The sequence below is a fragment of the Dicentrarchus labrax genome, unplaced genomic scaffold (genome assembly GCF_905237075.1).
Source record: "Dicentrarchus labrax unplaced genomic scaffold, dlabrax2021, whole genome shotgun sequence".
Lineage (NCBI taxonomy): Eukaryota > Metazoa > Chordata > Actinopteri > Moronidae > Dicentrarchus > Dicentrarchus labrax.
This window is the reverse complement of record NW_026136705.1, coordinates 18616390-18642979: the sequence shown is the minus strand read 5'-3', so window position 1 is coordinate 18642979 and position 26590 is coordinate 18616390. Positions and strand designations below refer to the sequence as shown.

General features: G+C 40.1%; 2 protein-coding genes across 2 annotated transcripts in view; both read left to right on the top strand.

Moving 5' to 3' along the window:
* The first annotated feature begins 272 nt into the window (after positions 1–272).
* Positions 273–9861, top strand: ufm1 (ubiquitin-fold modifier 1). The gene is made up of 6 exons (XM_051401774.1): positions 273–347; positions 451–507; positions 3291–3348; positions 5374–5413; positions 6743–6775; positions 9135–9861. Coding segments are annotated over exons 1-6 (264 nt in total). The 5' UTR covers positions 273–345; the 3' UTR covers positions 9209–9861.
* Positions 9862–21054: 11193 nt separating this feature from the next.
* LOC127364399 (FRAS1-related extracellular matrix protein 2-like) overlaps positions 21055–26590 on the top strand; it is a 56950-nt gene continuing 51414 nt past the window's right edge. Inside the window, exon 1 of the mRNA XM_051401896.1 lies at positions 21055–26218. Within this exon, the coding sequence (XP_051257856.1) occupies positions 21220–26218 (4999 nt within the window). The 5' untranslated portion in view covers positions 21055–21219. The remainder of the gene's footprint in view (positions 26219–26590) is intronic.

Below are 26590 nucleotides of genomic sequence, written 5' to 3'. Positions count from 1 at the left end.
TTATCTTAAGTTTACCTAGAGAGGTGCCATTTATCCATCTCCATTAGAATACGCTCCCAAGAAAATGTGAGTGCGCCTTTTGTTGTCATTTACGGCAAACGTTAGTCGTTTGAAATGAATGCCTGTCATTATTGGTACAAATTATATTTTAGACTTTTATCTCGATTCGCTGACTTTACGCAAACAAATCAAGGTTTTGAAAAAAATCTGAAATACTCTTAAAAACATTTAACATACATAAAAACGTATCAAAAATACAGCTAGAGGGATGACGTGTACGTACGGGTCCTTCGGACTTCCGGGTGTGCGTACACAGACTGTAAACGGAGTTACCTCGCTCTAAAGATGTAAGTTTCTACCCTCGTTTTATGTTATTTGTCCCTAAATCTATCTTATGTCAATTAACCAGTATTAATGTGCTAATAGTGCTCATTTTATCTTCTTCATTAGGTCTAAAGTAACGTTTAAAATCACCCTGACGTCGGATCCCCGGCTGCCATATAAAGTGTGAGTTCACTGACAGCTCCGCAGACACAGCTGTAACCTTACATTAACTACATTTAATTCATTTTTCATATTTTCTAAACGTTTTCTCTTACCACATCCGCAGGTTTTGGTATGTAATGCTGTTTGTGGAAACGTGTGTTGATGTATTTAACTTGAGCAATAGAAAATGTGCTCAGTGAGAGAACATCTGTTAGTGTAAAGCTGTGATTACGTTTATAGTATAACTACACAACCGCAGCGTTTGTTCTGTTACTTTTACTGTAACGGAGCTGACAGCCTACCAATAATGTCACTGTGTCATTGAGCTCATTTATCTGTGTGAGTCCTGCAACAAAACCAGGAAAATACAAATGATCATCCCTGTAGATCTCTTCTGATCAGATCAGAGAGGACAGACAGCAGCAGCAGCTACAGACATACTCACAGACATGGACTAAATGGACAGTGGACCCTGTAGAGTTACTCTTGGACAAGCTGGGAGCAGTAATACTTTTCTTGTTAAAGTAACAAGTTATGCCAGTGTCATTCATTTGGTGCCATCAGACTGATGGTAAAAACACAGTGTAATAATCCATAGTTTGTCATTGTGTGCACAACATAATCCATGTCTGCTGTGTGTGTCACACTAAAGCACAGGCATGTTTTAAGACAAATACTTGTGTCATTAATGAATCATTTGTGTCAAATATGGTTTTTCCACCCCCAAAAAACCCAATTAAAAGTACCTCTCCCTTATTGAAAAATCCTGCATCATGAATATGAAAATAATATTAATCTCAAGAGTTTACTTTGTTGGACACAAGGAAAAAAATAAAGTCCATTGTCAGTGTTTGTGCTTTGGGAGGCAGCAAGTTTCCACATCACACTTGTGTGTGTTTCACAATGGACCACAATTGGCTTCCAAACTGTGGTGTTACAAAACCGTGTTCGTACATGCACGTCTTAATCTCAGATTTAAGGTGAGCACAGAAAATCCCTGTGGAGCAGATCAATTTGAAAATGGTCTTTTCGTGTCAAACTCAGCACATGGATCATAATGGTCAAACAGCACACGTTTGAACGGATTGGAGATTTTGTTCAGTTACTGTAAAATGAAATGAAATTTTTGATTTAAATCTATTCCTGGTACTTCAAATTAAGTAATTTTACTGAAAGGTAGTAGTAGTAAAAGTATTTAATTTACTATTTAGAGCAGTTGTATATACACCCAGTGGAACCCCTTTTAAGTTTCAACCTTTTGTGCAGTATGAAGACATCTGGCAAATTAGGTGTGAACTGGCAACTTGCTTATTGGCAGAATTCCTTCTTAATCTTCAGGAGCCAATGTATGATTTGCCATGCATGCTTTTCTTAAAGCAGCTGTTACTTTAATTTGTCTGCCACTGCTTTCTATTGTGTTTTTGGTGGAGGATGCATTAGTGAATTAACTAATTCCAAATGTGGATTTTTGAAGACAAGTTCTCTTAGTGTTTTACACTGTGTGTGTGATTCAAGAAGGATTTTAGTAGTATTTAATGTTGTGTTTTTAGCTCTGAAAATAAGCCAGACAAATCATGATATAGATATTTTATTATATTTTATTTTATTTTAGGTTTCCTTTTTGCCTTGAAACCTTGAAATGAGCCACTATATTACTTTAGAGGGGTATGATTGTTCAAAAGCACAAAAACATTAGCAAACTACATGATGCTAAATGACAGTTATAAACCGAGTTATTGTGCAGGATGTTTGGATTTACATGTTTTGGATCTGTTTCACATCTGTCTTTGTCCTGTGCATTTTAAATACATTGCTGGAATGAGCCATATTGACAACATTGTTGAAATCAGACACAAAATGTCAACTGAACATTTGTGTGTCTTTTTGTTCCACAGGCATTTTTTGCCACATGGTCAACTTTCCTAACAGAGATTCATGTTGAATTTTGATTTGAGCAATTGCAAATAACTTGTTGCAAAATATTGAGGCCATGCAGACTTCCTAGCCTTAACGTGTTGACAGGGAGTCGATTCTCTAATGAGGTCAGACAAGGTCTCGCTGCAGTTGTTAATGTCTTAACATGAATAGAGAGATAATAATGACAGCAAATGAGGCATCCATTCATTCTGGCAGAGGACTGAACTTAAGCACACGCCAGTCTATTCAGCTTAAATTCATAATCGCCACTGACATTCAAACAAGTTCCGACTTTCACTCTCACTCATAATGCTGGAAGCTCCTCTCTCGGCTACTTGCTGCTGTACTGACGGTGTGAATTGATTTTTCCCTCCACCACCACCTTACTTGGCGGTTACATATCTAACCTTGTAATTTTATTTATTTATCTTATTTATCGCACATCTCAGCAAAATATTTTTTGTATAACCCTTGAAGGGGAGAGTCTCCACCTTTTTGCTGAAAATGAACCATTAAAGAAGCATCCAACTGGAAGTGTGTAACTATATTTATGCCATAAAAGGTCTCATATATTCTGACAGAAATGACTCAAGCAGATGTAATGTTACACTCGATTGAGCTATGTAAGGAAATGTTCCTTTTGTTCTCTTCCCCGTTGAAGTCAAAATGAGCAGCTACAGAATTGCACTTCTGGAACTGCGAGACCATAAGGGACTTGCTTTACGGCACTAAGGCAGCCCAGGTGTTGATCGAAGCTCAGGTCAATGGGTTGAGAGATATTTAATCATGTGGCATTCCTGCTTTAAAAAGTAAATAGTAAAACATAGGGAATAAAGTAAAGGCTGGCCTTTATGGTGTTTTTAAAACACTGTTTTGTTTTGTTACAGACTAAGTGTCCCAGAGAGCACACCATTCACAGCAGTTTTGAAGTTTGCAGCTGAGGAGGTAAGTTTAGTATTTGTGCTCTACTATAAATATGTAGTCACTACATACTTTTAAGTATCTGCATTTAGCCTTAACGTCCTGTTAATACATATGGATAGATGCATGTGTAAATATGTTTGAGATGATTGAGTCTCACCATTGTGCCCCAGAGAGCAATCTACTCAGTACATAATTAAATTTTTTTATATTATTTGTTTATTATTAAGCACTGATTAAAAAAGATAATTAACATCGACATTCTTTCACAACTAGACTCAAAATCGCTTAAAAGGTGAAGTCTGGGAAAAGCCAGAAAAGTTAACTTTTCGGATAGGGTAAGAAATGAATAAATAACAGAAGAAGAAATGCATATGTAACCTCTAAAGACAGTCATCTTTCTCTCTGCAGGAGCTATACAAAGAAATACTAAAAGATTAACATCTTTTATGTATTGTACTTGCACATATATGCATACTACACAAGATTAATTATATCTTATAGATATTGTTATTGATATTGACTTTAACAAACTAGTATCGGTCGGGCTGTTATTTCAATATGGCCAACAAAGTTTACCAATTAAATCTGCATTAATGGTGTTAAGTTTTATAGACACAGGATCCATATCCTTTAATCAATACAGGCCGTGCAGTGCCTCATGTCTCATGCACACTTTATTTTACATGACCATGATCCAAAGTCTCTTTTTAGACTTTAAGTTTTTTTTCTGCACACAAACACCCAGCGATACTGCGACTAGGAGCATAATGATGGAGGACTGGAGGTGCTAATGTGCTGCGTTTGTAGTGTGTAGATACTGGGATGTTAATTTGCTTTGCTATTACAAACCACCACCATACTAACCGTCCACAATTATCCACATCTGACTTTACATGGTATAGCCATGGTTGCTCCATTAAGTCAACAGAGATAGCCCTGAAGAGTTGGATAATGCTGATCATTTATTAAAAGGGAAAACTGTTTGAAAGTAGACTGTTTCACACAGAATCAATCTGGGAATACAGTTTTTTTTTTTTTTTTTTGTCAAAGGCTCACATGCCAAAGTGTGTGATTAGCCAGTGCCAGTTTTTCACTGTAATTAGCAGGGAATGTATTTTAAGCCTCGCTTTCAGTGATCATTAGTAGTGTGGCTAATGAAGCTGTGTGGCTGTGTTAAACAGAGAAAAATCACAAGATAAATTTATAACAGTTAAACTCTGTGATGTGGTGGAAGTCGGGTTTTTACCATAATCCTTTTGTAAACAATATTTTATCCACCAATTTTATGCTACATGAAACAAAGATCATTCATTCCTGAACTAAACTGTATTTCATGCGTGCTTGATTGTGATACCTGGCAGTATTCTGGTGAGCAGCACTTTGCTAACCTTATCTCCCTGGTGACAGACTGCTCCCCTCCGCCCTTTCACTGCAAATCTCCGCAGCCCACATCCTCCTCTGTAGAACCCTGAAGTAGGACATGTATTGTGACCATGCTGAGTGATTTTCTTCCAGAAATTCAAGCGTGGCTATCTTTCCCTCAGGCTCTCTTCGAACTGTTTCTATCTGTGTGTGTGTGTGTGTGTGTGTGTGTGTGTGTGTGTGTGTGTGTGTGTGTGTGTGTGTGTGTGTGTGTGTGTGTGTGTGTGTGTACGTGCGGGCGTGCGACTCTGAATTAGTGTGAAAACACAAACCCATGTGTGTCTGTCAAGCATGAAAGTTGGCAGACAGAGGACTGAAAACAAAACACATTACACAGCTTTTTTTTTCTTTTTCGTAACTTCAGCTCCTATTTTGAAGCTGACACCCGACAGGCAGTGAATCTCAGTGCGCTCGCTGGCTCAGTGGATGAAGCTTGCTTTCTTGATGATTTATTCACACGATGTCTTCAGGCCAAGTGGAATTGGGTTGCCACATGTCCCTGATTATTTAACCAAAATATTGTAGCGCTGCTGGAAGTTCTGAAATGTCAAACGGTTCAGTTTTGAATTTCACTAATGGGGATTTGAGTGTGATAATTTTTCTCTGCTTAATTTTCTTTCACAGTTTAAAGTGCCATCAGCAACCAGTGCAATAATAACAAATGGTGAGTTTGGAGGAAAAGTCCTTTAACTACCGACTTTTTGTCTCTTTAGCAAACTACTCGATGTGCAAAAGTGACATGTTTACCAGCCGTTAAGAACAATCTTACTTCAGACAGAATCTCATTCTTTTAGAAACCATGCGTCTTGACTCAGCTGAGTGTCAAAACCTCAACAATGAGCTGTGAAGAGTTGAGGGAGCTCGAATGCTTGATGCTGGAAATAAACTGACAAATGAAAGTCAGACAATGATAAATCAGGATGATCAGTAAAAGCTGTATGAGCAAATGACCTACAAATTATCACTTCAAAATATTGTCACGTTCCTTTTTGCATGTTTGTGCTTTATGACAACTGAAAGTCCAAATGATTTACTCAACATTTACAATATATATCTGAAACAAATGGTAACTGCCAAATCCAAGTAAAAAAGAATTAGATGGTTAAGATAGAAGGACACACAGCGAATTTATTGATTTATCAATAAGTCCAGTCCAGTTCCTGAGGTTTCAAAGGAGAAAACTGCTGTGTTTCTTTCACGTTAAACTTCCAGAGTGTGCAGCTGTTACTAATTCTGCTTAAGAGGCATTACGTAATTTATGGGCTTTATTAATCTCTATTGGCTACTGAAATTGAACTACATTTAAGCAGTTTTAACTCCAAATAATGGCCTAAAAAGTCCTGTAAAATGTAAAAATATTCAGCTGGATTCATCCTCATACAATATACTAGTACCACAACTATAGCAATCACCAGAACAAATCACAGTAAATTGTCTGTGTGGCTGTTAGAGGGAAAATTGTTGGCTCATTCATTGTTCCCAATAATTAAACTGTTGCGCCACATAAAAACTGACAATGTTTTTGTTTACCTCTGCTCTGTATTGACAGTGTTACAAAATTGAGAAAGAGACATTCAGAGAACATTCACAAGCAGTATGCCTGATGTATTTTGTCACATGCTGTAGTATAGTCATAAAAGGAAGGCATTTCAGGGCTCTGTGGGAAAGTATCAGACATACGAGTGTCGCCAAATAATGGTGATGAGATGAGATTTGTGTTAAAATGGCTGAGATATGACTGCCATGTCAAACATGAGTTTTAGTTTTATCACTACGGAATGAATGGCTGATCTGTTATTATTCCAGATGGAATTGCCTGCTGCTGAGGCACACTTTCATTTTTGTTGCCTAGTGCAACATCATTATGGATAAACTGGTGATATTGTAAATTATGTTTTTTTTTTTTTTTTTTTCCCATTTCTGTGCTAGTCATTTGTATGACAATCTTTTGGGTTTAAATTATGTTGTTTTTTCTTTCACCCTTGCCTTGCAGACGGAATAGGAATCAACCCTGCCCAGACAGCAGGTGAGTTGTTATGTTCTTTTAGAGCCCGTGTTTTATATAATCTGTGAAAAGCTATTTTTTACACAGAAAAAAAAAAAAGAGTTGTTCTTACGCCTCCACTAAAGCCACTCTAGATGGTTTAAGATGTTGTTTTTTATTCCATTCAAATGTTTTAAGGGGCTTGGAAGAATAATCGACCCCGGGGCTTTCTTTTAAGCACTTTGCCACTTGTCAATGTGCTTTCATCAAAGCAGTAATACATTAATACAGAACCTGAATAAATCATGTTTCATAATGCACTTTGGTAATGCTGGTGGCATTGTGTTAATAGTCTAAAACATTAATTTGAAAAAGCCCACAGAAGCAGTGACTTCTGTGGGTGGTTCCACAAAGAAGGCAAAGAAATGTAAGGCTTCATTAGAAAAGCCTTACCTGAGGGTAACGTGACAAATCGATCTGGGATCAAGCAGTTCCAGCCATTATAATCACAGTTATTTAAATCCGGTTTGAACAGGAAAATTAAATCAGTATTATGATGTCAAACAGGGACCATTGATTGAGATTGCAAAGGTGAGAAATATATGATGAATACAGAAGAAACACAAAGGCAAACAGTTATCACTAACCTTACCAGCTTGGAAAGATACTGCAGATCAGTAATATGCACCAACTCTGACATAGGCAGTAGTGAAAACCACCTAGAGGGTTTCGACTTGTCTGCTAAGGCCACATGTCACCCAGCCTCACGTCTTGTCTCTCTCTACATCCTGAACTGTCTAGCAAAGTGGAAATGAAAATAGAGGAGTCCAGGCTCATGATGCTGACTTGGGAAGTACGTTTTGAAAATCTTTATGTGTAGAGTAACTGCCCCCAATCTGTCAGGAACCCAAAGGTGATGTAATATTGTACCATAATGCAATCAATATCCATCCACACATATTGGTGTTGGAGTGTGGTCAGGACTGCAACCGATTAAAACTGTTCAACCCACAGAGGTCACTACATCAGTGCTAAATAAAGATAATTTCTTGAGGAGAATTACAGTGAAATAAAGTGGCTGGTGCATGGTGGTGTGTTGGGGAGTTGGGGAGTTGCAATACTGGTTAAACTTAAGGTAATAATCCTAATTTAACCAATATCCCTGTGTATGAGCAGGCCTCATACTTGTCTGCATGGAAATGGTGTTTACTGATTCATGAATATAGATGCAGTGCCACGAGAGGCAGGAATTTAATGTTAAATTCAATTAAAAAGTTACCCCTGACTGGAGGCGAACTAGATGCTAGATGCACAAAGCTGTTTAGTCAGAATTCACTTGACTTTAGATTCCCACATTACTGCAGAGCCCTGGTGAATCACTTTTTCTCTGTGTCAGCCTCCTTGGTGTTTTCCCTGAGGTTCATACTTAACGTGTAGCCCACCTCTCCTTATGTAAGTCACCATCCTTCCCAAAGACTGGTAACAGATATCTGGGTTTTCTGCATAGAGCAGGATAAGGTAATGCCTCCTTTGACTGAAGGCAAGATTGGGTCTTTTCTGCTAAGAAAGGAAAGCGTGGTGGGTATTCACAGCAGCTTTTTATCTGCGTAACATTTGTGCTGTGTGCTGCCAAGAATAGCCTCAGTTCAGACACCTCTGTCAGACTGCCTTTTTTCACCCTCTGCAGCCACTCTACCTCATGTTCACAGCACTGAGTAGACGGTGGAAATTGATCCAGTGTAATAAAACAATCTCTTTTTCTTCAAACATCTGTATAAGGCCAGTTTCATACATTTCCTGCAGTGTGTGAACAGTGCACTTACACTGATTGTTCTGGGAATGAGTTTTACATATATGATCTAAGCATGATCAGCAGGTTGAATGAACACATTAATGAATGGAATTGCTATCTGTGGTTCCATAATGAAGTAGTATAAATTATTCAAATGAACTGGCTATGTGTGTCCTCGCCAAAATCCACCCAATTTCTAAACAATAGGCAACTGCAGAGGGACAATTCGGCTGGATATTAGGTTTGAGGAAATTATTTTATCCCTCACTTTAGACATCTCTGACCTTATATATCTTTACAATTAATCTAACTACCCAACTTGTGTGCAACATTGCAAACAGATCTAGATTTACTTCATATTAAGGTTTAAGTTAATCAGATTCAGTTATACTAAATTAAATAGTTTTCAGGTTGCCACCACTATTTTGTTCCAACCATAATTTCTGAGGCTAGAAATTGTATCTTTTGAGAATAAAGTCCAAGTTTCTGTTCAAGCTGGTGAGTTGACATGTTTGCAGTGCATCAGTGTTTTTGATAGTAAAACTCCTTATTAAAGAACACTAATTATAAACTGTGATCTTTTATATGGTGCTCTATCCTGTGTTGCAGGGAATGTGTTTTTAAAACACGGCTCAGAGCTTCGCATCATTCCCAGAGACAGAGTGGGAGGACAGGGAGACTGATGCTGCTTTTCCTCGTTGACGGCATAATGACTCACCCGGCAGAAGCATATAACACTTGAGACCCAGGAAACACCTCGGCGTGTGTCATATTTATTTTCTGGCCCACAACTGACAAGTGACTCACATGAGAATATATATATTTAAACTTGATGATGACATGCACACACACTTGGCATGCTCCCTGCTTCTTCATTCTCAGTCAAGTTTTTTTTCTGTAAGTGTAGTTGCATCAAAAGATTGGAGTGACATCGAGAGTACCCAGAGGTACTGAGTAATTAATATACACATACACAGCAGCTGCATCATGGGAAACATTTCAGATAAGTAACAAACAACTGAGTCAACAGTTATAGCTTTTGTATCTTTGTAAATGACAATAAACTATCAATATGACTAACAAGAACACATGCCTATTTTGCAATGTTTACTTTTGTCTTTATTGGCATTGTGAATATGGTCAGGTGAGAGGTGATTTTAGAATAGATATATAACCTGCTTCTAAGGACCATTGTTATATTAAGTAACTGTTGATATGCGGGTGAATTGTCTGTCTACATTAGGTCCTCGTTTTTTTTTTTTTATGTCAGGCTGTTGTCAGGCAAATATTCCTCAAATGCAAGATAAATAAACTTTCATCATGGATATGTACTGAACTTGTGTTGTGAACCAGCTCCTTCTATAACTATACAAACATATTTACAGATAAAAATATTTTAGCCATTAAAATGTGACTGTCAAACATAACAAACATGTGGATCTTTGCTGCCCTCTGTCAGGTTGCATTTTAACATCAGTTTGTACTCCCCCAAATGCCTTGTCTCTGTATTTCAAGCCACATATTATGCCCCCATCTTCACAGAATGAATATAAAAAGATTACATTGACTAATACACAGTTTTTAATATGCGTGACTAGCATAATTAGGAGCTGAGGACCGGAGCAGGTAGTGAGAAAACAAGGCAGGCATCCAAAAAGCTTAGATTAAAATGCAGAGCCTCCAGAATCTGTCAATATTCACTGAGTGAACCTAAAAAAATGGGTTTTCATCTGGGAAATAAATTACGTGTTTGATTGTAGTATTTTATTCTGAGCCTTTTCTTTTGTCAAGATCTGCTGGCAAGTGTAAGAATCAGTGGCTGAAAGATATACCTTCATATTAAGTCTGCAGATTAATCTCTACTAGTAGGTAGACCAGTAGCTTCTAAAATGCGCTTTGCTGTTTCTCTCTCTGACTGATTAACGAGGGAAAGCAGTTTATAATTCCCTCCACATTAATCATTATCATCTGAGAAGGTCTGAATCATTTGTTCCTGAATTGGTTATCTTTCCCCACCCTTGAAAAAAAAATAAAAAACAGAAATGTGTACTTGTTAAAGAAAAATAGGCTAGAGATAATGGAGCGTGCATGCTGTAACACACAAGAGAAAGAACACCGTTGTGTCTCACCATCCATTAGGATGCAATCTCAGATGGGGGTGGGGTTGGTGGGGGTCACAAATGGATTTTCTCATTTATTTTAATCAAAGTCACTGCAAGGCACATTCACCAGAAATGTACTTTTGAAATAGGAACCAAAGAGTGCAGTGGAAGCAGATGATGTCGCAGTGTTGGCCTACAGAATGCTTACTGCAGTTATTCAGCTATTTGCAGTGTATTTACAGTTATGTGTACCTGGTTAAAATGGCCATTCTTAATCCTAAAAATCTTTGTGTTTTTCCTTTTTTTTTTAAATTAAGCAATGAATGGTATATAATATTTGACATTTTACATGCCGACTAAATACAAGCAAAAAGATAAAGATAAAATGAATTCATTAAAAAGGAAATCAGCTCAATTCATCACATCCTGATTTTGCGCTCTTTTAGGCATGAAATTAAAATTTCACACTTAGGCAAAAACAAGTGCAGTTTAATCTTTATGGGCAACGAAGTAGAAATTTGCTTCATAATCACATTTCAGGTTGAGCTCTCAGTCTTAAGCTCCTAAGTTGAGGATGCAGCGCTGCACAGTTAGACCTGTGGCTCACACTGACGCCTGAATGAGGTCCTGACTGGGACTCACACAAGAGTATTTCCTCTGATCCCCCACTGTATCGGCGGCAGGTCCATTCCAGGCTTCAGCAAGTCCATCATGGCTCAAATATCTTTTCAGGCAGCTTCCACAAAGACGTATGATAAAACCGCAGTCAGTTTTATAGCACAGATCATGCAGGCAGATGCCACATTATGGTCTGGCTGAGAGTCTCAGCATCAACTGTGTGAGTCCTTTAGTTGTGATGAGACAATGCAGAGAGAGAGTGTGTAGCTGTGGGTTCATTCAACATTTGGGATGATGGATGGAGGACAAAAGATGTTTTAGTTGGATAGTCAATTTTTTTTTTTTTTTAAAAAACTTTGTCCTCTACTGCTCTCATATAATCAGACACCAGTTTCACCTCAAAGTGCAGCAGTGTGGGTGGAAATATGTGTCCCCTGCTCAGCCTCTTGTCCTTGCACCTGTGTGAATTTAGGTAGACACACACAAAAAATAAGCACTGCAGAAACAACATACTACAATTGTTGCAGTGTAGTCCATCTATTGCAATCAAACTCAGTCAGTACACAGCTCATGATCTGAGTTGGGGAGGATAGTTGAGGATGATTTCCAGCTGTGTTTTTAAGACTCTCAGTTTGAAAATGGCAGACAGAGAAACAGGAAATGGGATGCTGACATGAGAATGACAAAATAGTATTGACAGCAGCTGTGCATGAAGCTGTCCATCAGTGTGTGTGTGTGTGTGTGTGTGTGTGTGTGTGTGTGTGTGTGTGTGTGTGTGTGTGTGTGTGTATGTGTGTGTGTGTGTCTGAGGCAGAGTCAGAGGAATCAAGGCCCACTTGCTATAAAATGGGTTTTCCATGGACCCCTCCGTGGAAAACCCACTGCTTTTTAAATGACATGTTGAGCATGCTCCTTGGCCTCCCATTAAAGGCAGCCCATCTAAAATGAGATCTGGTGGTCCTCCACAGTCACAGCGTAGATAAGCCCAGCGCCACAGGTCAGTGAGCTAGATAAAGAAATGGGGATCCGGGGAATGGAAACAGCTCCCCTCTGACAGCCCATCCAGCTAATTTTCACTTCATTCTCACACATCTGTCACTCAAAAACAAGCAGCACATGTGTATTCAAACGGTGTCCTAAATGAGCTGGAACCTCAATCAGCACATGCACACAGCCAGGTGGTATCACACCTCAGGGAAATTGATAAATGTACAAAAAGCCATGCAGGGGCTCCATATTGAGCTTATTTAATTATATGAATGACCTAATTCTGCCCCCTTCTGTCTTAAAATTAGAATGGCAGCTGGAGGAAAACACCATGGAGGAACACATACATTGTTGGACTGCTGCTGCTGGATTCATACACTTGTATCTCTTCCTCTGCCTCTGGAGTACAGATATTTACGTACACAGCATATACAGACATATTTCAGTTTTATCTAATTCAGCAGTGAGGGGGAAACACTTCAAATATCTCTGCCAAGAGGAAGATTCTTCTTATCGCAGATCTGAACAACTGATATCCTTCAAGCTAAAGTGACATAGAGGATGTGGCTTTAAAGCAGGATTGCTTTTCCAAATATTGAAATACTGATGTGAATTCTGAGATGCAATCAGTATCTATATCATCTTTTAAAAAAGGGCCCACACTTTTCAGACTTCATATGATCCATTTACTTAATATCCAAAAGGTGACTCATCAACCTCTTACTTGACGAGTTACCGTCTGCCTCTTACCACCGCTCTCCTTCTTTGCCATTGCTGTTTGTCTGATAGCCTATTTAAGTCTCTAGAATTACATCGATGCTAAATGTCACCTTTTAGATATGGAATGACTCAACCCTTTATGCATCTGAAGAGCCTCTTCAAATGGTTGTAAGTGTGCCGACCTTCTTTCTGAGACGGTACTGTTCACCTTGACTACAAGCACCTGATACCTTTCTTGGTAAGTGTGGATCCGAAAGCACAAACACTTTCACATTAATAACAGATACTGCTAACTAAACTATCTCACTCTTACAGCCTACTTACAGTTGTGTACTATGATAGGCCTATGTAACTGAACCTATGAAATTATTTAGCAATAACCAGCACTGACATGTTGTATGATAATAACTTTAGCTAACATTAAGGTTACTGTATTCTTTATATCAGAAGCATATGATTCACTACAATAGCTGAGATTACATTCAAATAAAATGCTAATTTATTGGATGTACTACAGGTTACATCCAGTTACAAGAATGTGCAGCATCTATACTTTTCTTCAACTGTGGAAGAGAGACTGTATAAGTTTTAAAAGCATCTAAAAAGTCGCCTCACTAAACAGTTTTTCTCCTTTGAGTTAAGTGGTCTCCTAAATCTGTTGAGGCAGTCCTCGAGCTAATCTTTTATAATCCCCTCTTTCTTTGAATCTCTTCTCTCTCTGCACCAACTTTCTGTACCAATGTGTTTAAGGGGCTTTTGGGAGTATTAATAAACCGCTTGGAGAGTGTGTTTTAAGGACACAACAGCCACAGGCTGAGTTTGGCTTGTTTGTGCTATATCCATGAAGCTTGGTCAAAACAGAAAGAGCAAAGTCTAAGTCTGTCTCCTTTCCCAACAGCAGCTCATTTTCTCAATGATAGCATGTCGACTGTGTGCAGGGATATGTTGCAGAGCTTTACAACTACTTTCTATCTTGTCTTGTCTTGTTGTGTTGCTTTTGCTGAAATAGCTCAGCAACTATTGTAGTGATTGGACATCCATGGTCCCCAGACGATGAATCCTACTGACTTTGATGATCCTCTGACTTTATAGCACAATCATGTTTACATTAGTGGTTTTTGTGACGGCCATGAAATGTGGTACACATAGCCACAATGAATGCTAATGATTTTGGTGATTCCCTAACACCACCAGCAGATTGACATTTGTGGCTATGTTGAAACGTCCGAACAACTATTACACTAGTACACATTCTGGTTTCCCTCAGTCTTATAGGAACTACTCTGACATTACATCTAGTGCTGCCATCAGTTCAAAATGTGTTGTTTATTACCAAAACTAATGTCATTACCAAGAGAATTATTCAGCTTGTAAAAAAAAAATTGTATTGTATTGTGTCTTCAGTGGTTCTGGAGGGATGATGGTGTCCCTGATGGTGTCATTTGGGTAACTCGACTCATGCTTGAGAGTAAAACTTTTAACAGAAAGTCTGCATTACGAAATGACAAAAATAAATGGGTATATAGGAGGCAGGAAGGCTGTAATGAAAGTCATTAATCAGTTGCATTATGGGAATTGTAGAATTTAGCATTTTTCTAGCTTGACCAGAGACCATAAAAGTCAAGATACCTCAGCCTCTGATGCTTCCATTTCCCCATTATTTTTTAAAAACCGGTCCCTTATGAGTCTGCCAGCTTTATGGAAGTGCAGTAATAAATGGATGGAATGGTTTGTCTTTTTTTTTTTTTTTACTGCTAACTGGTTAAATCCTGCTTTCCTTCATTATCTTCTTTGTTTAGGTTAGTCCCTCTGAGGGGGGCTTACCTTTCTGTCAGTGTGTGTCTGAGTTTATTTTTGGAGGTAGGATAGTGACAGGGCAAGGTAGGGCTGGCCATCTTGTGCTTTTTGTTTTGTAAGTGTAGATAAGTTAGATCTAGACAGGTGTAAGTTGTCAACATAAAATCAAAATTTTTAGAGCACATTTTATTGTTGTACTGCAGTACTCCAAAATTTGATTTGTCTTTTTTCAGAAGCTCTTCTACATCTTTCACGTCTTTTCACACTTCTTGTGTGTGTGTGTGTGTGTGTGTGTGTGTGTGTGTGTGTGTGTGTGTGTGTGTGTGTGTGTGTGTGTGTGTGTGTGTGTGTGTGTGTGCATGCGCAACAGCAGGTGTTCGTGGACAAGGAACAGCTTGTTTTAACAGAGGAAAGAAAAGAGCTCGAGTAAAGGGAAAGGGTGTCATACAGAAGGTTGTTAACCTTCAATCCAGCTGCACTCTTTCTGTTCTGTGTCCGAGTTCAGTTGTGACAGCTGAAACTTAATTTGGCACTGAGACTCTCTCTCTCTTTTCTTTTACGCCTGCCTTTAACAGCACCGCTTTCACACTGTGTATGCGTAGGATTTAGCATTCTGCAGGGTGGACAAAACACAGAGAGCAGATAGATGCCTGTAATGTCAAAAGTCATAATGAAAATCCTCACTGAAGTTAGCCTGCAGGCCGAACATTGATTTTTTTGAGTACCGTCTGCGCTCTTTGATGTCCATCTACAGTTGGCTATATATTTCTTAGTGTACATGCAGCAAAATGTGGTAAACCTCTGATTTTGTTTACCACTCTCAGCCTTAAGCCAGCAAAAACTTGCTGTGTCATGGTCAGTGGGAATAAGTCACTATAACACAACACATGCCTGATAGTCCTGAACATGGGCAAAGAAAATGATCAGTTCTGATGCTGGACCTTCTCATTTCGCTGTCAGTGCAACTTAATAATTGCATGTCAACTCCTGTTAACCTTTAGCACTTGACTCGTGAGCTGATTTCTGGATTGCTGCTGCCGCTCTTCACCACCAGGGAGCAGTGCCCTATTAAAAAATAATAACACAATTTCTTTTCCCTGACCATTTAGATGGAAATCCTGGCTGCATTTAAATGATTGATCAGTCTTATTCAAAGGAATATGGAGGTGTTTCTTATCTTCTTCTTCTCACACTACCAAAATCATTTGGTTTCTCTGATAGGGTTTACACAGCCTTAGTTGCATGTACAGTGTAAGTAACTGTGATGTAAGTTTCTTCTTTTTCCTCACAAATACTTGGTCTCAGGAATATAAACAGCTTAATTTGTACTTCTCTGTGGGCCTTCTATTGTTATCTGTATTACACTCCTATAGGTCTGTGTAAAAACAGTAAACAATTAAAGTTGAAGTCTTCAAAAAGATACCAAGAATGTTTCATTGTTTTAAAAAGTCTTCTCTTCTCTTCTCTTCTCTTTTCTTCTCTTCTCTTTTCTTCTCTTCTCTTCTCTTCTCTTCTCTTCTCTTCTCTTGTTACAACTCACAGTAACAAGAAAATGCTGTAAAAGCACTGTGATAGCTGACAACAACCATTGCAAATTGACACTGCCTGCAGGGCTGAGGGCTTTGTCTGATGTGTGATGGAGCGTGGCAGGCTTGTCCCTTATTAGACTCATCACCTCTGTGAAATCACATGAAATAGAGAGAATAAGCTCTGTAAGGGGCATGTCACAAAGCCAACCAGCCAGAAAAGGTTTCACACACAAGCTGTAAACAAGTCATTAATTCCTAACAGTTCAGAATAGAGACTCTTCTGAATTTAAGGTAAAAGTCACACCAGTGAATATCAACCTGGGATTCACAGTAACCAACATACAGTAGCTAGTAGTCCTGATAGAAATTGATGCAAACTAGAGTGTTTTTCAAAAGCCAGGAAGGGGCAAAGTGGTTCATTGAACGGCTGTGCTTTCTCACAGTTTTCAGGGCACTTAATCTAGAAGCAGATTCACAGATACAATAGATATTTACCCAATTCTCCTCTAATTCATAATAATAACCTTGTTCCTCTAACTGAAAGGCAAAACATTGTCACCTGTAATGTAAATGAGCGTGTGAGACACAGGAACAAATTGGCAGTTTCACCAGACAGTAAACATTTACCAGAATGCCACTTTGTGTAAACTCACACGGTCATTGTATTGATGATTACAGAGCAGCAGTGGCGCTGAGATGCCTGTTTGGAGGAAAGAGTTCCTGGTGTGTCCTCTGAATGCCTTCTTTTTCACGACTGTAATAAGGGAACAAAGACGGACCAGATGTGAATCTCTATGGTTTGTATGTCCTTGTGTGAATGAGTGTGTGCAATGGGGGGGTTCCCATTACACTGTTAGCTGACCAAGACAAAAAGTAATTGTAGGTTGGTTCAGCAGTGAAGTAAAATCAATGGTTTTGCATGTTGAGCTCTAGCTTTTATGCATGGGTTTCCTCAAGAAGCAACAGGTACTGCACAGTTATGGAGATAGTGAAGACAGAGCAGAGAGTGACAGGAGGAAGGTTCCTTTCATTGATGTTGAGTGTTGAAAGGATGAAAGCAACAGCTGTGTGATGGATGTGTAGGAGGAAGTGTGGAAGAGGTATTCAGATCCTTTACTTCAGTAAAGTACTGATAGCCCAATGTACAAATACAAATTAAAGTCCTCCATTCAACATTTTAACTACAGGTTTATCAGTAAACATTAAAAGTTCAAAAGAAAAAGTATAGTCACTACACATTCCATGGAACATTTCAGAGAGTCATATTTCTTTACTGGATTATTATTCATGGTGCATTAATATGTAAGCTGCATATGGTCAAGTATAAACTATAATTATAATTACTGTATATGCTGTTGAGTAGTTTAAACTATATCAATGCATCTTATTTTATTTTAAAGGTTTTGCATGCAAAATATAGCTGTTTAAATACAGTGTAATAAAAAAAGTAGGCTAACATGACAATACTTAAGTACAAATAACCCCAAAATGTACTTGTTTTATATCCACCACTGTCTGTATGCATATGAAATTAATTTCTGTGCCTTAAATGTATTCACTGTATGAATAAATTCACAGCATGTACATAATTAAATGTGACCAGGAGCAATACAACCAACCTATTGCAATCAGGATGCAAAACATGGAGCTTCTCCGTGAACTGTGCGTGGACTCAAACCCTGCTGGACATCTGCAAATGCATAAAGAGACAGATCAGAAGCAGAAAATGTCCCATTATACTTCCATTGTCACACTCAGCTTTGTCACAGTATCACAGATTAAAACACCTACCTCTTGATTCTGGTGGGACAAAGGTGTGTGGGTGGTGAGTGTCTACAAACAAGTGTAGTCTCAGTGTAGTGCAGTCACATTTTCAGGGTGCTGAGCCTCGCAGAGAGAATCGGTTGTTTCAGTTATTTTGAGACTTTTGATAGCTTTTTAATGTTTACTCCACGTGGTAATCAGACAAAAACCATTTGACCAAGCATTACAAAGCCTGCTTCATATACATTCAGGGCAAACAGCAATACTCTTAAGTCATTTTCATGTTGACTATAATACTGACTCAATTATGTAATATTGATTTAGACTAGTCTGTTCTGGTGTGCTCCTGCTGCAGAATAAAAATGTACTATGTTGGTGAATATTCATTTGGCTTTTAATGGCGAATGTGGGTCCAGCTCATCGCAAAATGTCTATTCAAATAAATTAGCTTTTATGATAAGCAGGGAACGTGTTTGCAGCATGCACGCCAAGATGTTATGCAAATGCAGCAATCTGATGGGTGCTTAACCCTCATACTGTCTCATTACCTGACAGTTTTGAATCTTTTACATTCCCATATAGGCTCAAACCCCAGAATATCCATGTGTGGCCTTATCACAGCAGAGCAGCTGCTGTGCAGAAGGAGCCCCATATCCCGTATTTTATGAATATGTCATAGATCCGAGGCTGGACTTTCCAAAAGTTTCAGTGTGCTTGGTAGGTGATAGAGATGGACTGCAGGGATGAGACAGAGTTTCAGTGCTAATTAGTCCAATGGGAACAGAACAAATGTGTCTGTGAAATAGACAACCAGGGAGTCAAAATAATGAGAATCACTTGTAAACAGGTGCTCATTCTGCCATCATCATTTATATGTTTTCCTATGGAAAATCATTTTGTGGGAAACAAATTGCAGCTTAAAGACTCAGGTGAAAATGTTCACTAGTCTCTAATTTTGTTGACGTAATAATGATCTTTACATCCTTCCTTTGTTCCTCATCACTCCCTCCGTCTCTCATCAGACTTTAGGATTCAGTCTGTCTAAATATACTCAATTCTCACAGTGCGTATTTAACACACGTATCTGAATGTGTCCTCTCATGTAAAGTCACAAGAAGAATGTTGTAGCGCATATAAAGAGTATGACAGCTGGAAAAGCCATGTTGCCATGTACTTGGAAATAACAAGGTACTTGGAGCCCTCTAATCACCTGGCATTTTAAACGTGGGTGGTGATGAGTCAAGAACAAAAAGTAGTCACTAGCACTTCAGGTTCAGGTTCAGTCCTATGTATAAGGATTTTAAAGACTCGAGGCTTGTATAAGAAGGTTTGTAACAGTGAGGAACTTTTCAAATATTAATGTCTGAAACTTGTAACCAATTTCATGGTGATCCTTCAACAGGATTATAGCAATTATAGAAAATTGCCTCATAATGGTGTATGAATATATATTCACGGTGCTGATGCTCGGTCGCTGACTGATGAACTTATATAAGTTCCTGAAAAGTAGGATACACCATGTTAGCTCAGTAATCGTACCAAATCTTTGCACAAACTTCTGACTAACTTACATTTGAATGATAGCAGCCATGCTTTTTATCTGACCGCAGAAGTTGCTGAAGCCACTGCAAATCTCTCTCCACAATTTCTAGATATCAAGCAAAAGAACATTCAGCAAAAATGTTTAAACAGCAGAGAACTGATCACATCAAAAACCCTGTTTGCAGAACAGGGAGAGCAAAGAGGGTTTATTCTCTCATGACTTGACAGATGTTCCAACTTGCTGCACACATTTCCCCCCAGGACCACCGAGGTCTAGCAGGATAGATTTTGAGTCTTAAGAAACAAATTTGCAGTATTTGGTCCCTGACAGCCGAATGTACATTTCAGATCCCAATGCTGCTGCTTATGGCAATATTTTGGATTGCTTTTTTTGCATTATAGTTGACTGATATGGACTTACAAGAACAGAGTCATTCTTTCTCCAGTCTACTGGAAAATGGCAGGATTGTACAGTGTCTTCTTGCTTAAGGGAAGGTCGATAGTTTTCAGAGGCCCAAATTCAACTGCTTATTCACCACAAAATAAAGAGCAAAATGAATAAATGGATGAATGCATACATGAATAGGAACTAAACAAACCAGTCCCTCACGTCTATCAACACATTCTCAACTCAAGCTTTCTGCAAGAAGTGTGGGGAGCAAATGAGGAGAAACAACAACAAGCAGACTAATGACAGTGTCTTTTTTTAACAGAATAAATAAAAGCCCAAAGTTTATCTGGCAAGCATCCCATCTCATCCATATTTTAACCACACATGTAACATAATTGATCCCCATTTTACTTATTATGGTCTTGGCACTGCCATAATCACAATAATCATCATACTAAAGCCAACTAGTGCATACATTATCTGTACCAATGTGCAAGAAATGAAAGATTCAATTAGTTAAAAATGGTTATTATAAATTTTGTTTTTATTTTTGCATAGCCAGTATTATTCATTAATTTTTCAACCCCTTAGTAAGTTAAATCTGCCTTAATCATTGAAGCAGTCACATAACAAAGTTAGTGGAATTATTGAACTTTCTCTTTTCAGCATGGAAAACACTGACGAGCTGCAGCCCCCTGGGCTACAATTTTGACATTTCTCACAATTTCATCAGTGTCTACGTCCACAGATGACATGATTATATGATCTGTGTAACATAGAGTGCTCGTGAGCAATACTTAAATAGGTTATTTTTCTTCAGGGCAAATATTATCTTTAAAATTCCGTTATATATTACAAAGAATGGTCCTGACAGGAGAAAGTCACCAATTGCACTAAAATGTAACGAATCACATCTGTGTAATTCAGCTCACCCCCCCCCACCCCCACCCCCGCCTCCCTGTGAATGTCAGCTGAACTGCCCATTGGCAACAAGGCTGAGCCAACAAGCCCTCAATATCCTCCAATATGTGCACAGATGGGCGGTGCACAGGCGCTCAAGTGTCTGAAGTTAAAACTCCTGCGCGCTATTTTAGCTGAGTATGTCGAGTGTCCGGACGGATAGATGCGTGGGAGCCACCGTGTAGGTATCCAGTGGACTCCCGACACTTTGGGGATTTTTTACCTTTCTGAGTAAAACAGACCGGAGCATTTTTGCATCGCCTTGGCAGAGTGACAGTTTTCGGATGGTTTGGATCACATCCGTTGCCAAGATGCTCCACAGACTTCTCCTGTGTTTTTTAGTAACAGGTATTGTTCTCGCGCAGCCTGACAGTGCCGGATTATTTTACGCACTGAGGTCTGAACTGTCAGAAGATGCAATCTTGGTGGCCAACAACGGAATACGTGTGCCTTTCGGGAGATCGGTCTTCATCGATCCAATCAATGATTTGGTGATTCAGACGCAGCCGGGAGACCGGTGCAGCATCACCGTCCTGGATAATGATCCGCTCTCACAGAGACCAGGACATCTCTCTCCCAAAAAGTTTCCGTGCGATTTTGGTCCAAATGACGTGACATACTCCCACTACGGGTCGAGAAGTCCGGCTAAAGACAGAGTGAGGCTACAGCTCAGGTATGACGCGCAAACCGAAACCGTTATTATTCCGTTTATGATGGAGGTTGAAGTAGTTTTTACGCAGCTAGAGTTACTCACCAAAAACATGCCTCTCACTGTCGATAATTTGAAAGGGATCAGTAACCCGATTGACAAGAAGATTTTAGAGTTTACTTATGACAGAGACTCTCATAAATGTGAGGTGACATCCCTGTCAAGCGGGAGCGCACTGCCTAGATATGGAAGACTCATTGATGGGGAAAAACTTTCCAAAATGATGGACTGTGATGAATTCACACAAGCTGACATCCGCTACGAGCACACGTTTGACCGCAAGTCTCCCAACAGGGACTATGTTCCCATGGTTGTGGAGCTGCATGATAAGGAAGGCAACCTAGTGAAACAGGAGTATTTCCATCTCATGATTCGCATCAAAGAGGGGGAAGAAAACATTCCACCCAAGCCCAGCTTTGTGTCCATGATGATGATGGAGATCAGCCAGTTTGTCATGACCGCCCTCACCCCTGATATGCTCGCTGCTGAAGATGCAGAATCAGACCCAGATGAGCTTATTTTTAATATCACCTCTCCCTTATCTTATGAAGAGGGCTACATAGTCAGCACCGATGACAGAAACCTCCCCATCACGTCTTTCTACCAGAGAGACTTGCGTGATCTGAAAATAGCTTACAAGCCCCCCTCTCTGGACTCAGACACTGAGAGGATTTTCCAGCTTGAGTTTGAGGTTATAGACACAGACGGGGCTGTCTCAGACCCTTTTGCTTTTATGATAGTTGTGAAGCCTATGAACTCTCTGGCCCCTGTTGTGACACGTAACACTGGCCAGCTGCTGTATGAGGGGCAGTCTCGGCCCCTCTTCACTGCCCACAACTTGGAGATCAGCGATGAAGACAACCTGGACACTGTCACCATCACAGTTGTGGATGGACTGCGCCACGGGGACCTCATGGTGCTGGGCTCTCACAGAAAACTCTTTACACCTGCTGACCTTACAACAGGGGTCGTTGTGTATCAGCATGATGGGAGTGACACATATAGCGACAACATTGTTTTCAAAATGTCGGATGGAAAAAACGAAGTAGAATTCCTTTTTCCCATTACAATCGTTCCCACTGATGACGAGCCACCAATTATAAATGCCAACACTGGCTTGGTGCTATTCAAAAACCAGATGATGCCTATATCTCCCCTCATGCTCAGCGCTGCTGATATTGACTCTGAGGACTCAACTATTAAATTCACCATTGTCCCTCCCTTTTCTACTATTGGCACAGTGTTCCTAAGGCAGTCAGATGCCCCAGAGGACCCCTCCTCTTGGAAGTTCAATGCTGAAGATGAAGTGTATGAGAAGGAGGTGACAGAGTGGCTTCAGAAAGATATCACTGATGGGAAATTGTTTTACAAGCACACAGGCCCTCACAACACAGACACTGTCATGGATCAGTTTGTGTTCACAGTTCAGGATGACAATGACCCCCCTAATGAATCAGGAGAGAATGCATTTATAATTCGGGTTTTACCCATAGATGACGTACCCCCTGAGCTGTACCCTGGCACCACCCTGCAGATGACCGTTCAGGAGTACAAACTCACTCAATTTAGCAAAGAGTTTCTGCGCTACACTGATTTGGACTCTGAGGACCGTGACCTCAAATACACAATTATCCAGCCCCCAATAGATACAGATGAAAATAATCCAGTTGTGTTTGGTTCTTTGGTTTTGACAGACAGCCCTGACACCGAAGTCACAGAGTTCACGCAAGCTCAAATTAACCATCATAAGATCTCTTACGGCCCCCCGGAGGTTGAGCTGGGAATCACAGCCCACGTAGTGCAGTTTCGTTACACTGTTGAAGACACGGCTGGGAACAATGTAGAAGGGGCTTTCACTATCTACCTCCAGCCTGTCAACAACAAACCCCCCGAGATTACAAACACTGGCTTCACTGTGTTAGAGCGTGGTATGCACATCATCAGTATAGCTGAGCTAGACGCCACAGACCTCGACACAGAGAGTAAACAGATTACCTTTACTCTTAGCCAGCCCCCTAAACATGGCCAGGTCCAGGTTACATTCACTGACCTAGAGAAAAAAGGGGTTTTCAGACTTGAGGATATTTCAGAGGGGAAGATATCATACATTAATGATGGGGAGGAGACAATGAGCGATGAATTTCAACTGGATGTCAGTGATGGCATTCATGTTGTAACCGTGACAGTCAAAGTTAATGTAAAGCCTGTCGATGATGAAATCCCGACCGTCAGCCTGCCTGCTGGAACAATTGGTTCTCATATGGATGTGTTGGAAAACGGAGCCACAGAGATCACAACTAATGTCATTCAGGGCCATGATGATGACACAGATGACCTCCAGCTGACCTTTATTGTGGAAGATCCTCCAGTTATGGGTGAAATATTGGTTAAAGGAGTGCCTGCCACCAGGTTTACACAGGCTGATATTATTAATGGTGTGGTTGTGTATGCACACACCGGTGGTGAGATAGGTCTCACCTCTCAGCCAGATGGCTTCAATTTGACTCTCACAGACATGTCAGATGATTGGACGGTAGGTGGCAATAAGGTCAATGGAGTGCATGTTCGAGTCACCATCCTTCCTGTTGACAGCCAGCCCCCTGAGGTTGGAGTTGGGATTCAATTCAGTGTCATTGAAGGGGAGAAATACGCTATCGGCCCTCAGCACTTAAACGCTGACGATAATGACACTCCATCGGATGATATCCTTTGCACCATCATCGTCCAGCCCACCACTGGCTATGTGGAAAATATATCACCTGCCCCAGGCTCAGAAAAGTCCAGGTCAGGAACAGCTATCAGTGCTTTTACCATCAGAGAAATCAGGGAGGGGAATATCTACTATGTGCAGAGCATTCACAAAGGGGTAGAGCCAGTGGAGGACAGGTTCACATTTAGGTGTTCTGATGGCATCAATTTCTCAGAGAACCATTTCTTCCCGATTGTCATCATTCCAGCAAATGATGAAAAGCCAGAGATTTATTTGAGGGAGATAGTAGTGATGGAGGGGATGAACGTCGTCATTGACACTCCGATTCTGAACGGGGCAGATGCAGATATTCCACCTGAGGAGCTGATATTCATCATTTCCAAACCTCCCAAACATGGTGCCATTTTAAACCAGTTGTCCACAGGCTCAGTTTTGGTGACTAATTTCACTTTAGAGCAGATTAGGGAGGCATCAAGTATTATTTATGAGCATGATGACTCAGAGACAACAGAGGACAGCTTTGAAGTCACTCTGACTGATGGAAAGTACTCCGTGCAGAAAACAGCCATGGTTTTGATCATTGCTGTCGATGATGAGACCCCCAGAATGCTAATCAACGATGGGCTGGAGGTGGAAATTGGGGAGACCAAAGAGATCAACAACAAAGTGCTCAAAGCAACAGATTTAGATTCAGATGAGAGTAGTCTCACATACATCATCCGATTTGGGCCTGGTCAAGGTCTCCTGCAAAGAAAAATTCCATTCGGGTCTCTGGAGAACATCACGCTGGGCATGAATTTCACACAAGCTGAAATCGATGAAGGGCTTATACTTTACACGCACAACGGTCAGGAGGGCATCAGAGACTTGGTCAAATTTGATGTCACAGATGGAATGAACCCCCTAATTGATCGTTACTTTTACATCACTGTGGGCAGTATTGACATGGTGTTCCCTGATGTGGTCAGTAAAGGTGTATCTCTGAGAGAAGGTGGTAGAGTGACTTTGACCACAGATCTTCTCAGCACTACTGACCTCAACAGCCCTGATGAGAACTTAGCCTTCACCGTCACAAGGGCCCCTGTGAGAGGCCACTTGGAGTGTACAGATACTCCTGGGATGCCCATTGTGTCCTTTACTCAACTTCAGCTGGCTGGCAGTAAAATCTACTATATCCACACGTCAGATGATGAGGTGAAAATGGACAGTTTTGAGTTTGAAGTCACTGACGGCTACAATCCTATTTTCAGAACATTCAGAGTCTCTATTGTAGATGTTGATAATAAGAAACCTGTTGTTACTGTAAAAAGTTTAATTGTCACAGAAGGGCAGATTAAGCTGATTACACCATTTGAACTCACTGCTGAGGACCAGGATACACCCGAGAAGCTGCTGAAATTCACCGTCACCCAGCTGCCTGTTCATGGTAAACTCCTCTACAACCAGTCCACGCCCGTCAATAGCTTCACCAAACAAGACCTCAATGAAAACCTCATCAGCTACAAACACGATGGAACTGAATCCTCAGAGGACTCTTTCTCCTTTACTGTGACTGATGGCACACATACTGACTTTTATGTTTTCCCCGACACTGTGTTCGAGACTCGGCGCCCTCAAACCATGAAGATAACCATTGTAGAGACCGACAATGGCATCCCCCAGATAGTGGTGAATAAAGGTGCCTCCAGTTTGAAGATCTTGGCAACTGGTCACCTGGGGTTCCCATTCAGCTCCAAAGTGCTGCGGGCGGAGGACAGAGACAGCAGTCCGACCTCCCTGGTGTTCCACATCACTACCCAGCCCAAACATGGTTACATTGTTAACCTGGGACAAGGAAACAACTCCATCAACACATTTAGTCAAGGTAAGCTCTGAAAAAAGCACCCACCTGTATTATAACATATGACCTTTGCATGAATATTGCATGTGGATGACATAATCAAATGACAATGATTTTGTTCCGTGTTGTTCAGTGGTTTAGCAATGGTAGACTCCTCAGGGATTTCAAATGCAATCTGTCATATCTGGTAAACAAAATTACCTGAAAGGTTATTCCACTCTTTTATATAATAACAATTATGATAAATTATTGTTAGTAAGCATAATGACATTAGTGTCAATCTGACATGAAAAATGCCTTTCCTTACTCTAGCATCTTTAAAGTAAAAAGAAAGTGCTTATTTAGCAAATAGAAGTGGTTTTAATCATTACCAAATCAAATTATTATAATTCCCAG

What these genes read in the sequence shown, in the direction of transcription:
- ufm1 (XM_051401774.1), top strand. An exon ending in CCCCGGCTGCCATATAAAGT is followed by an intron (nt 508 to 3,290) that starts GTGAGTTCACTG and finishes GTTTTGTTACAG; the next exon opens with ACTAAGTGTCCCAGAGAGCA. An exon ending in CAACCCTGCCCAGACAGCAG is followed by an intron (nt 6,776 to 9,134) that starts GTGAGTTGTTAT and finishes CCTGTGTTGCAG; the next exon opens with GGAATGTGTTTTTAAAACAC.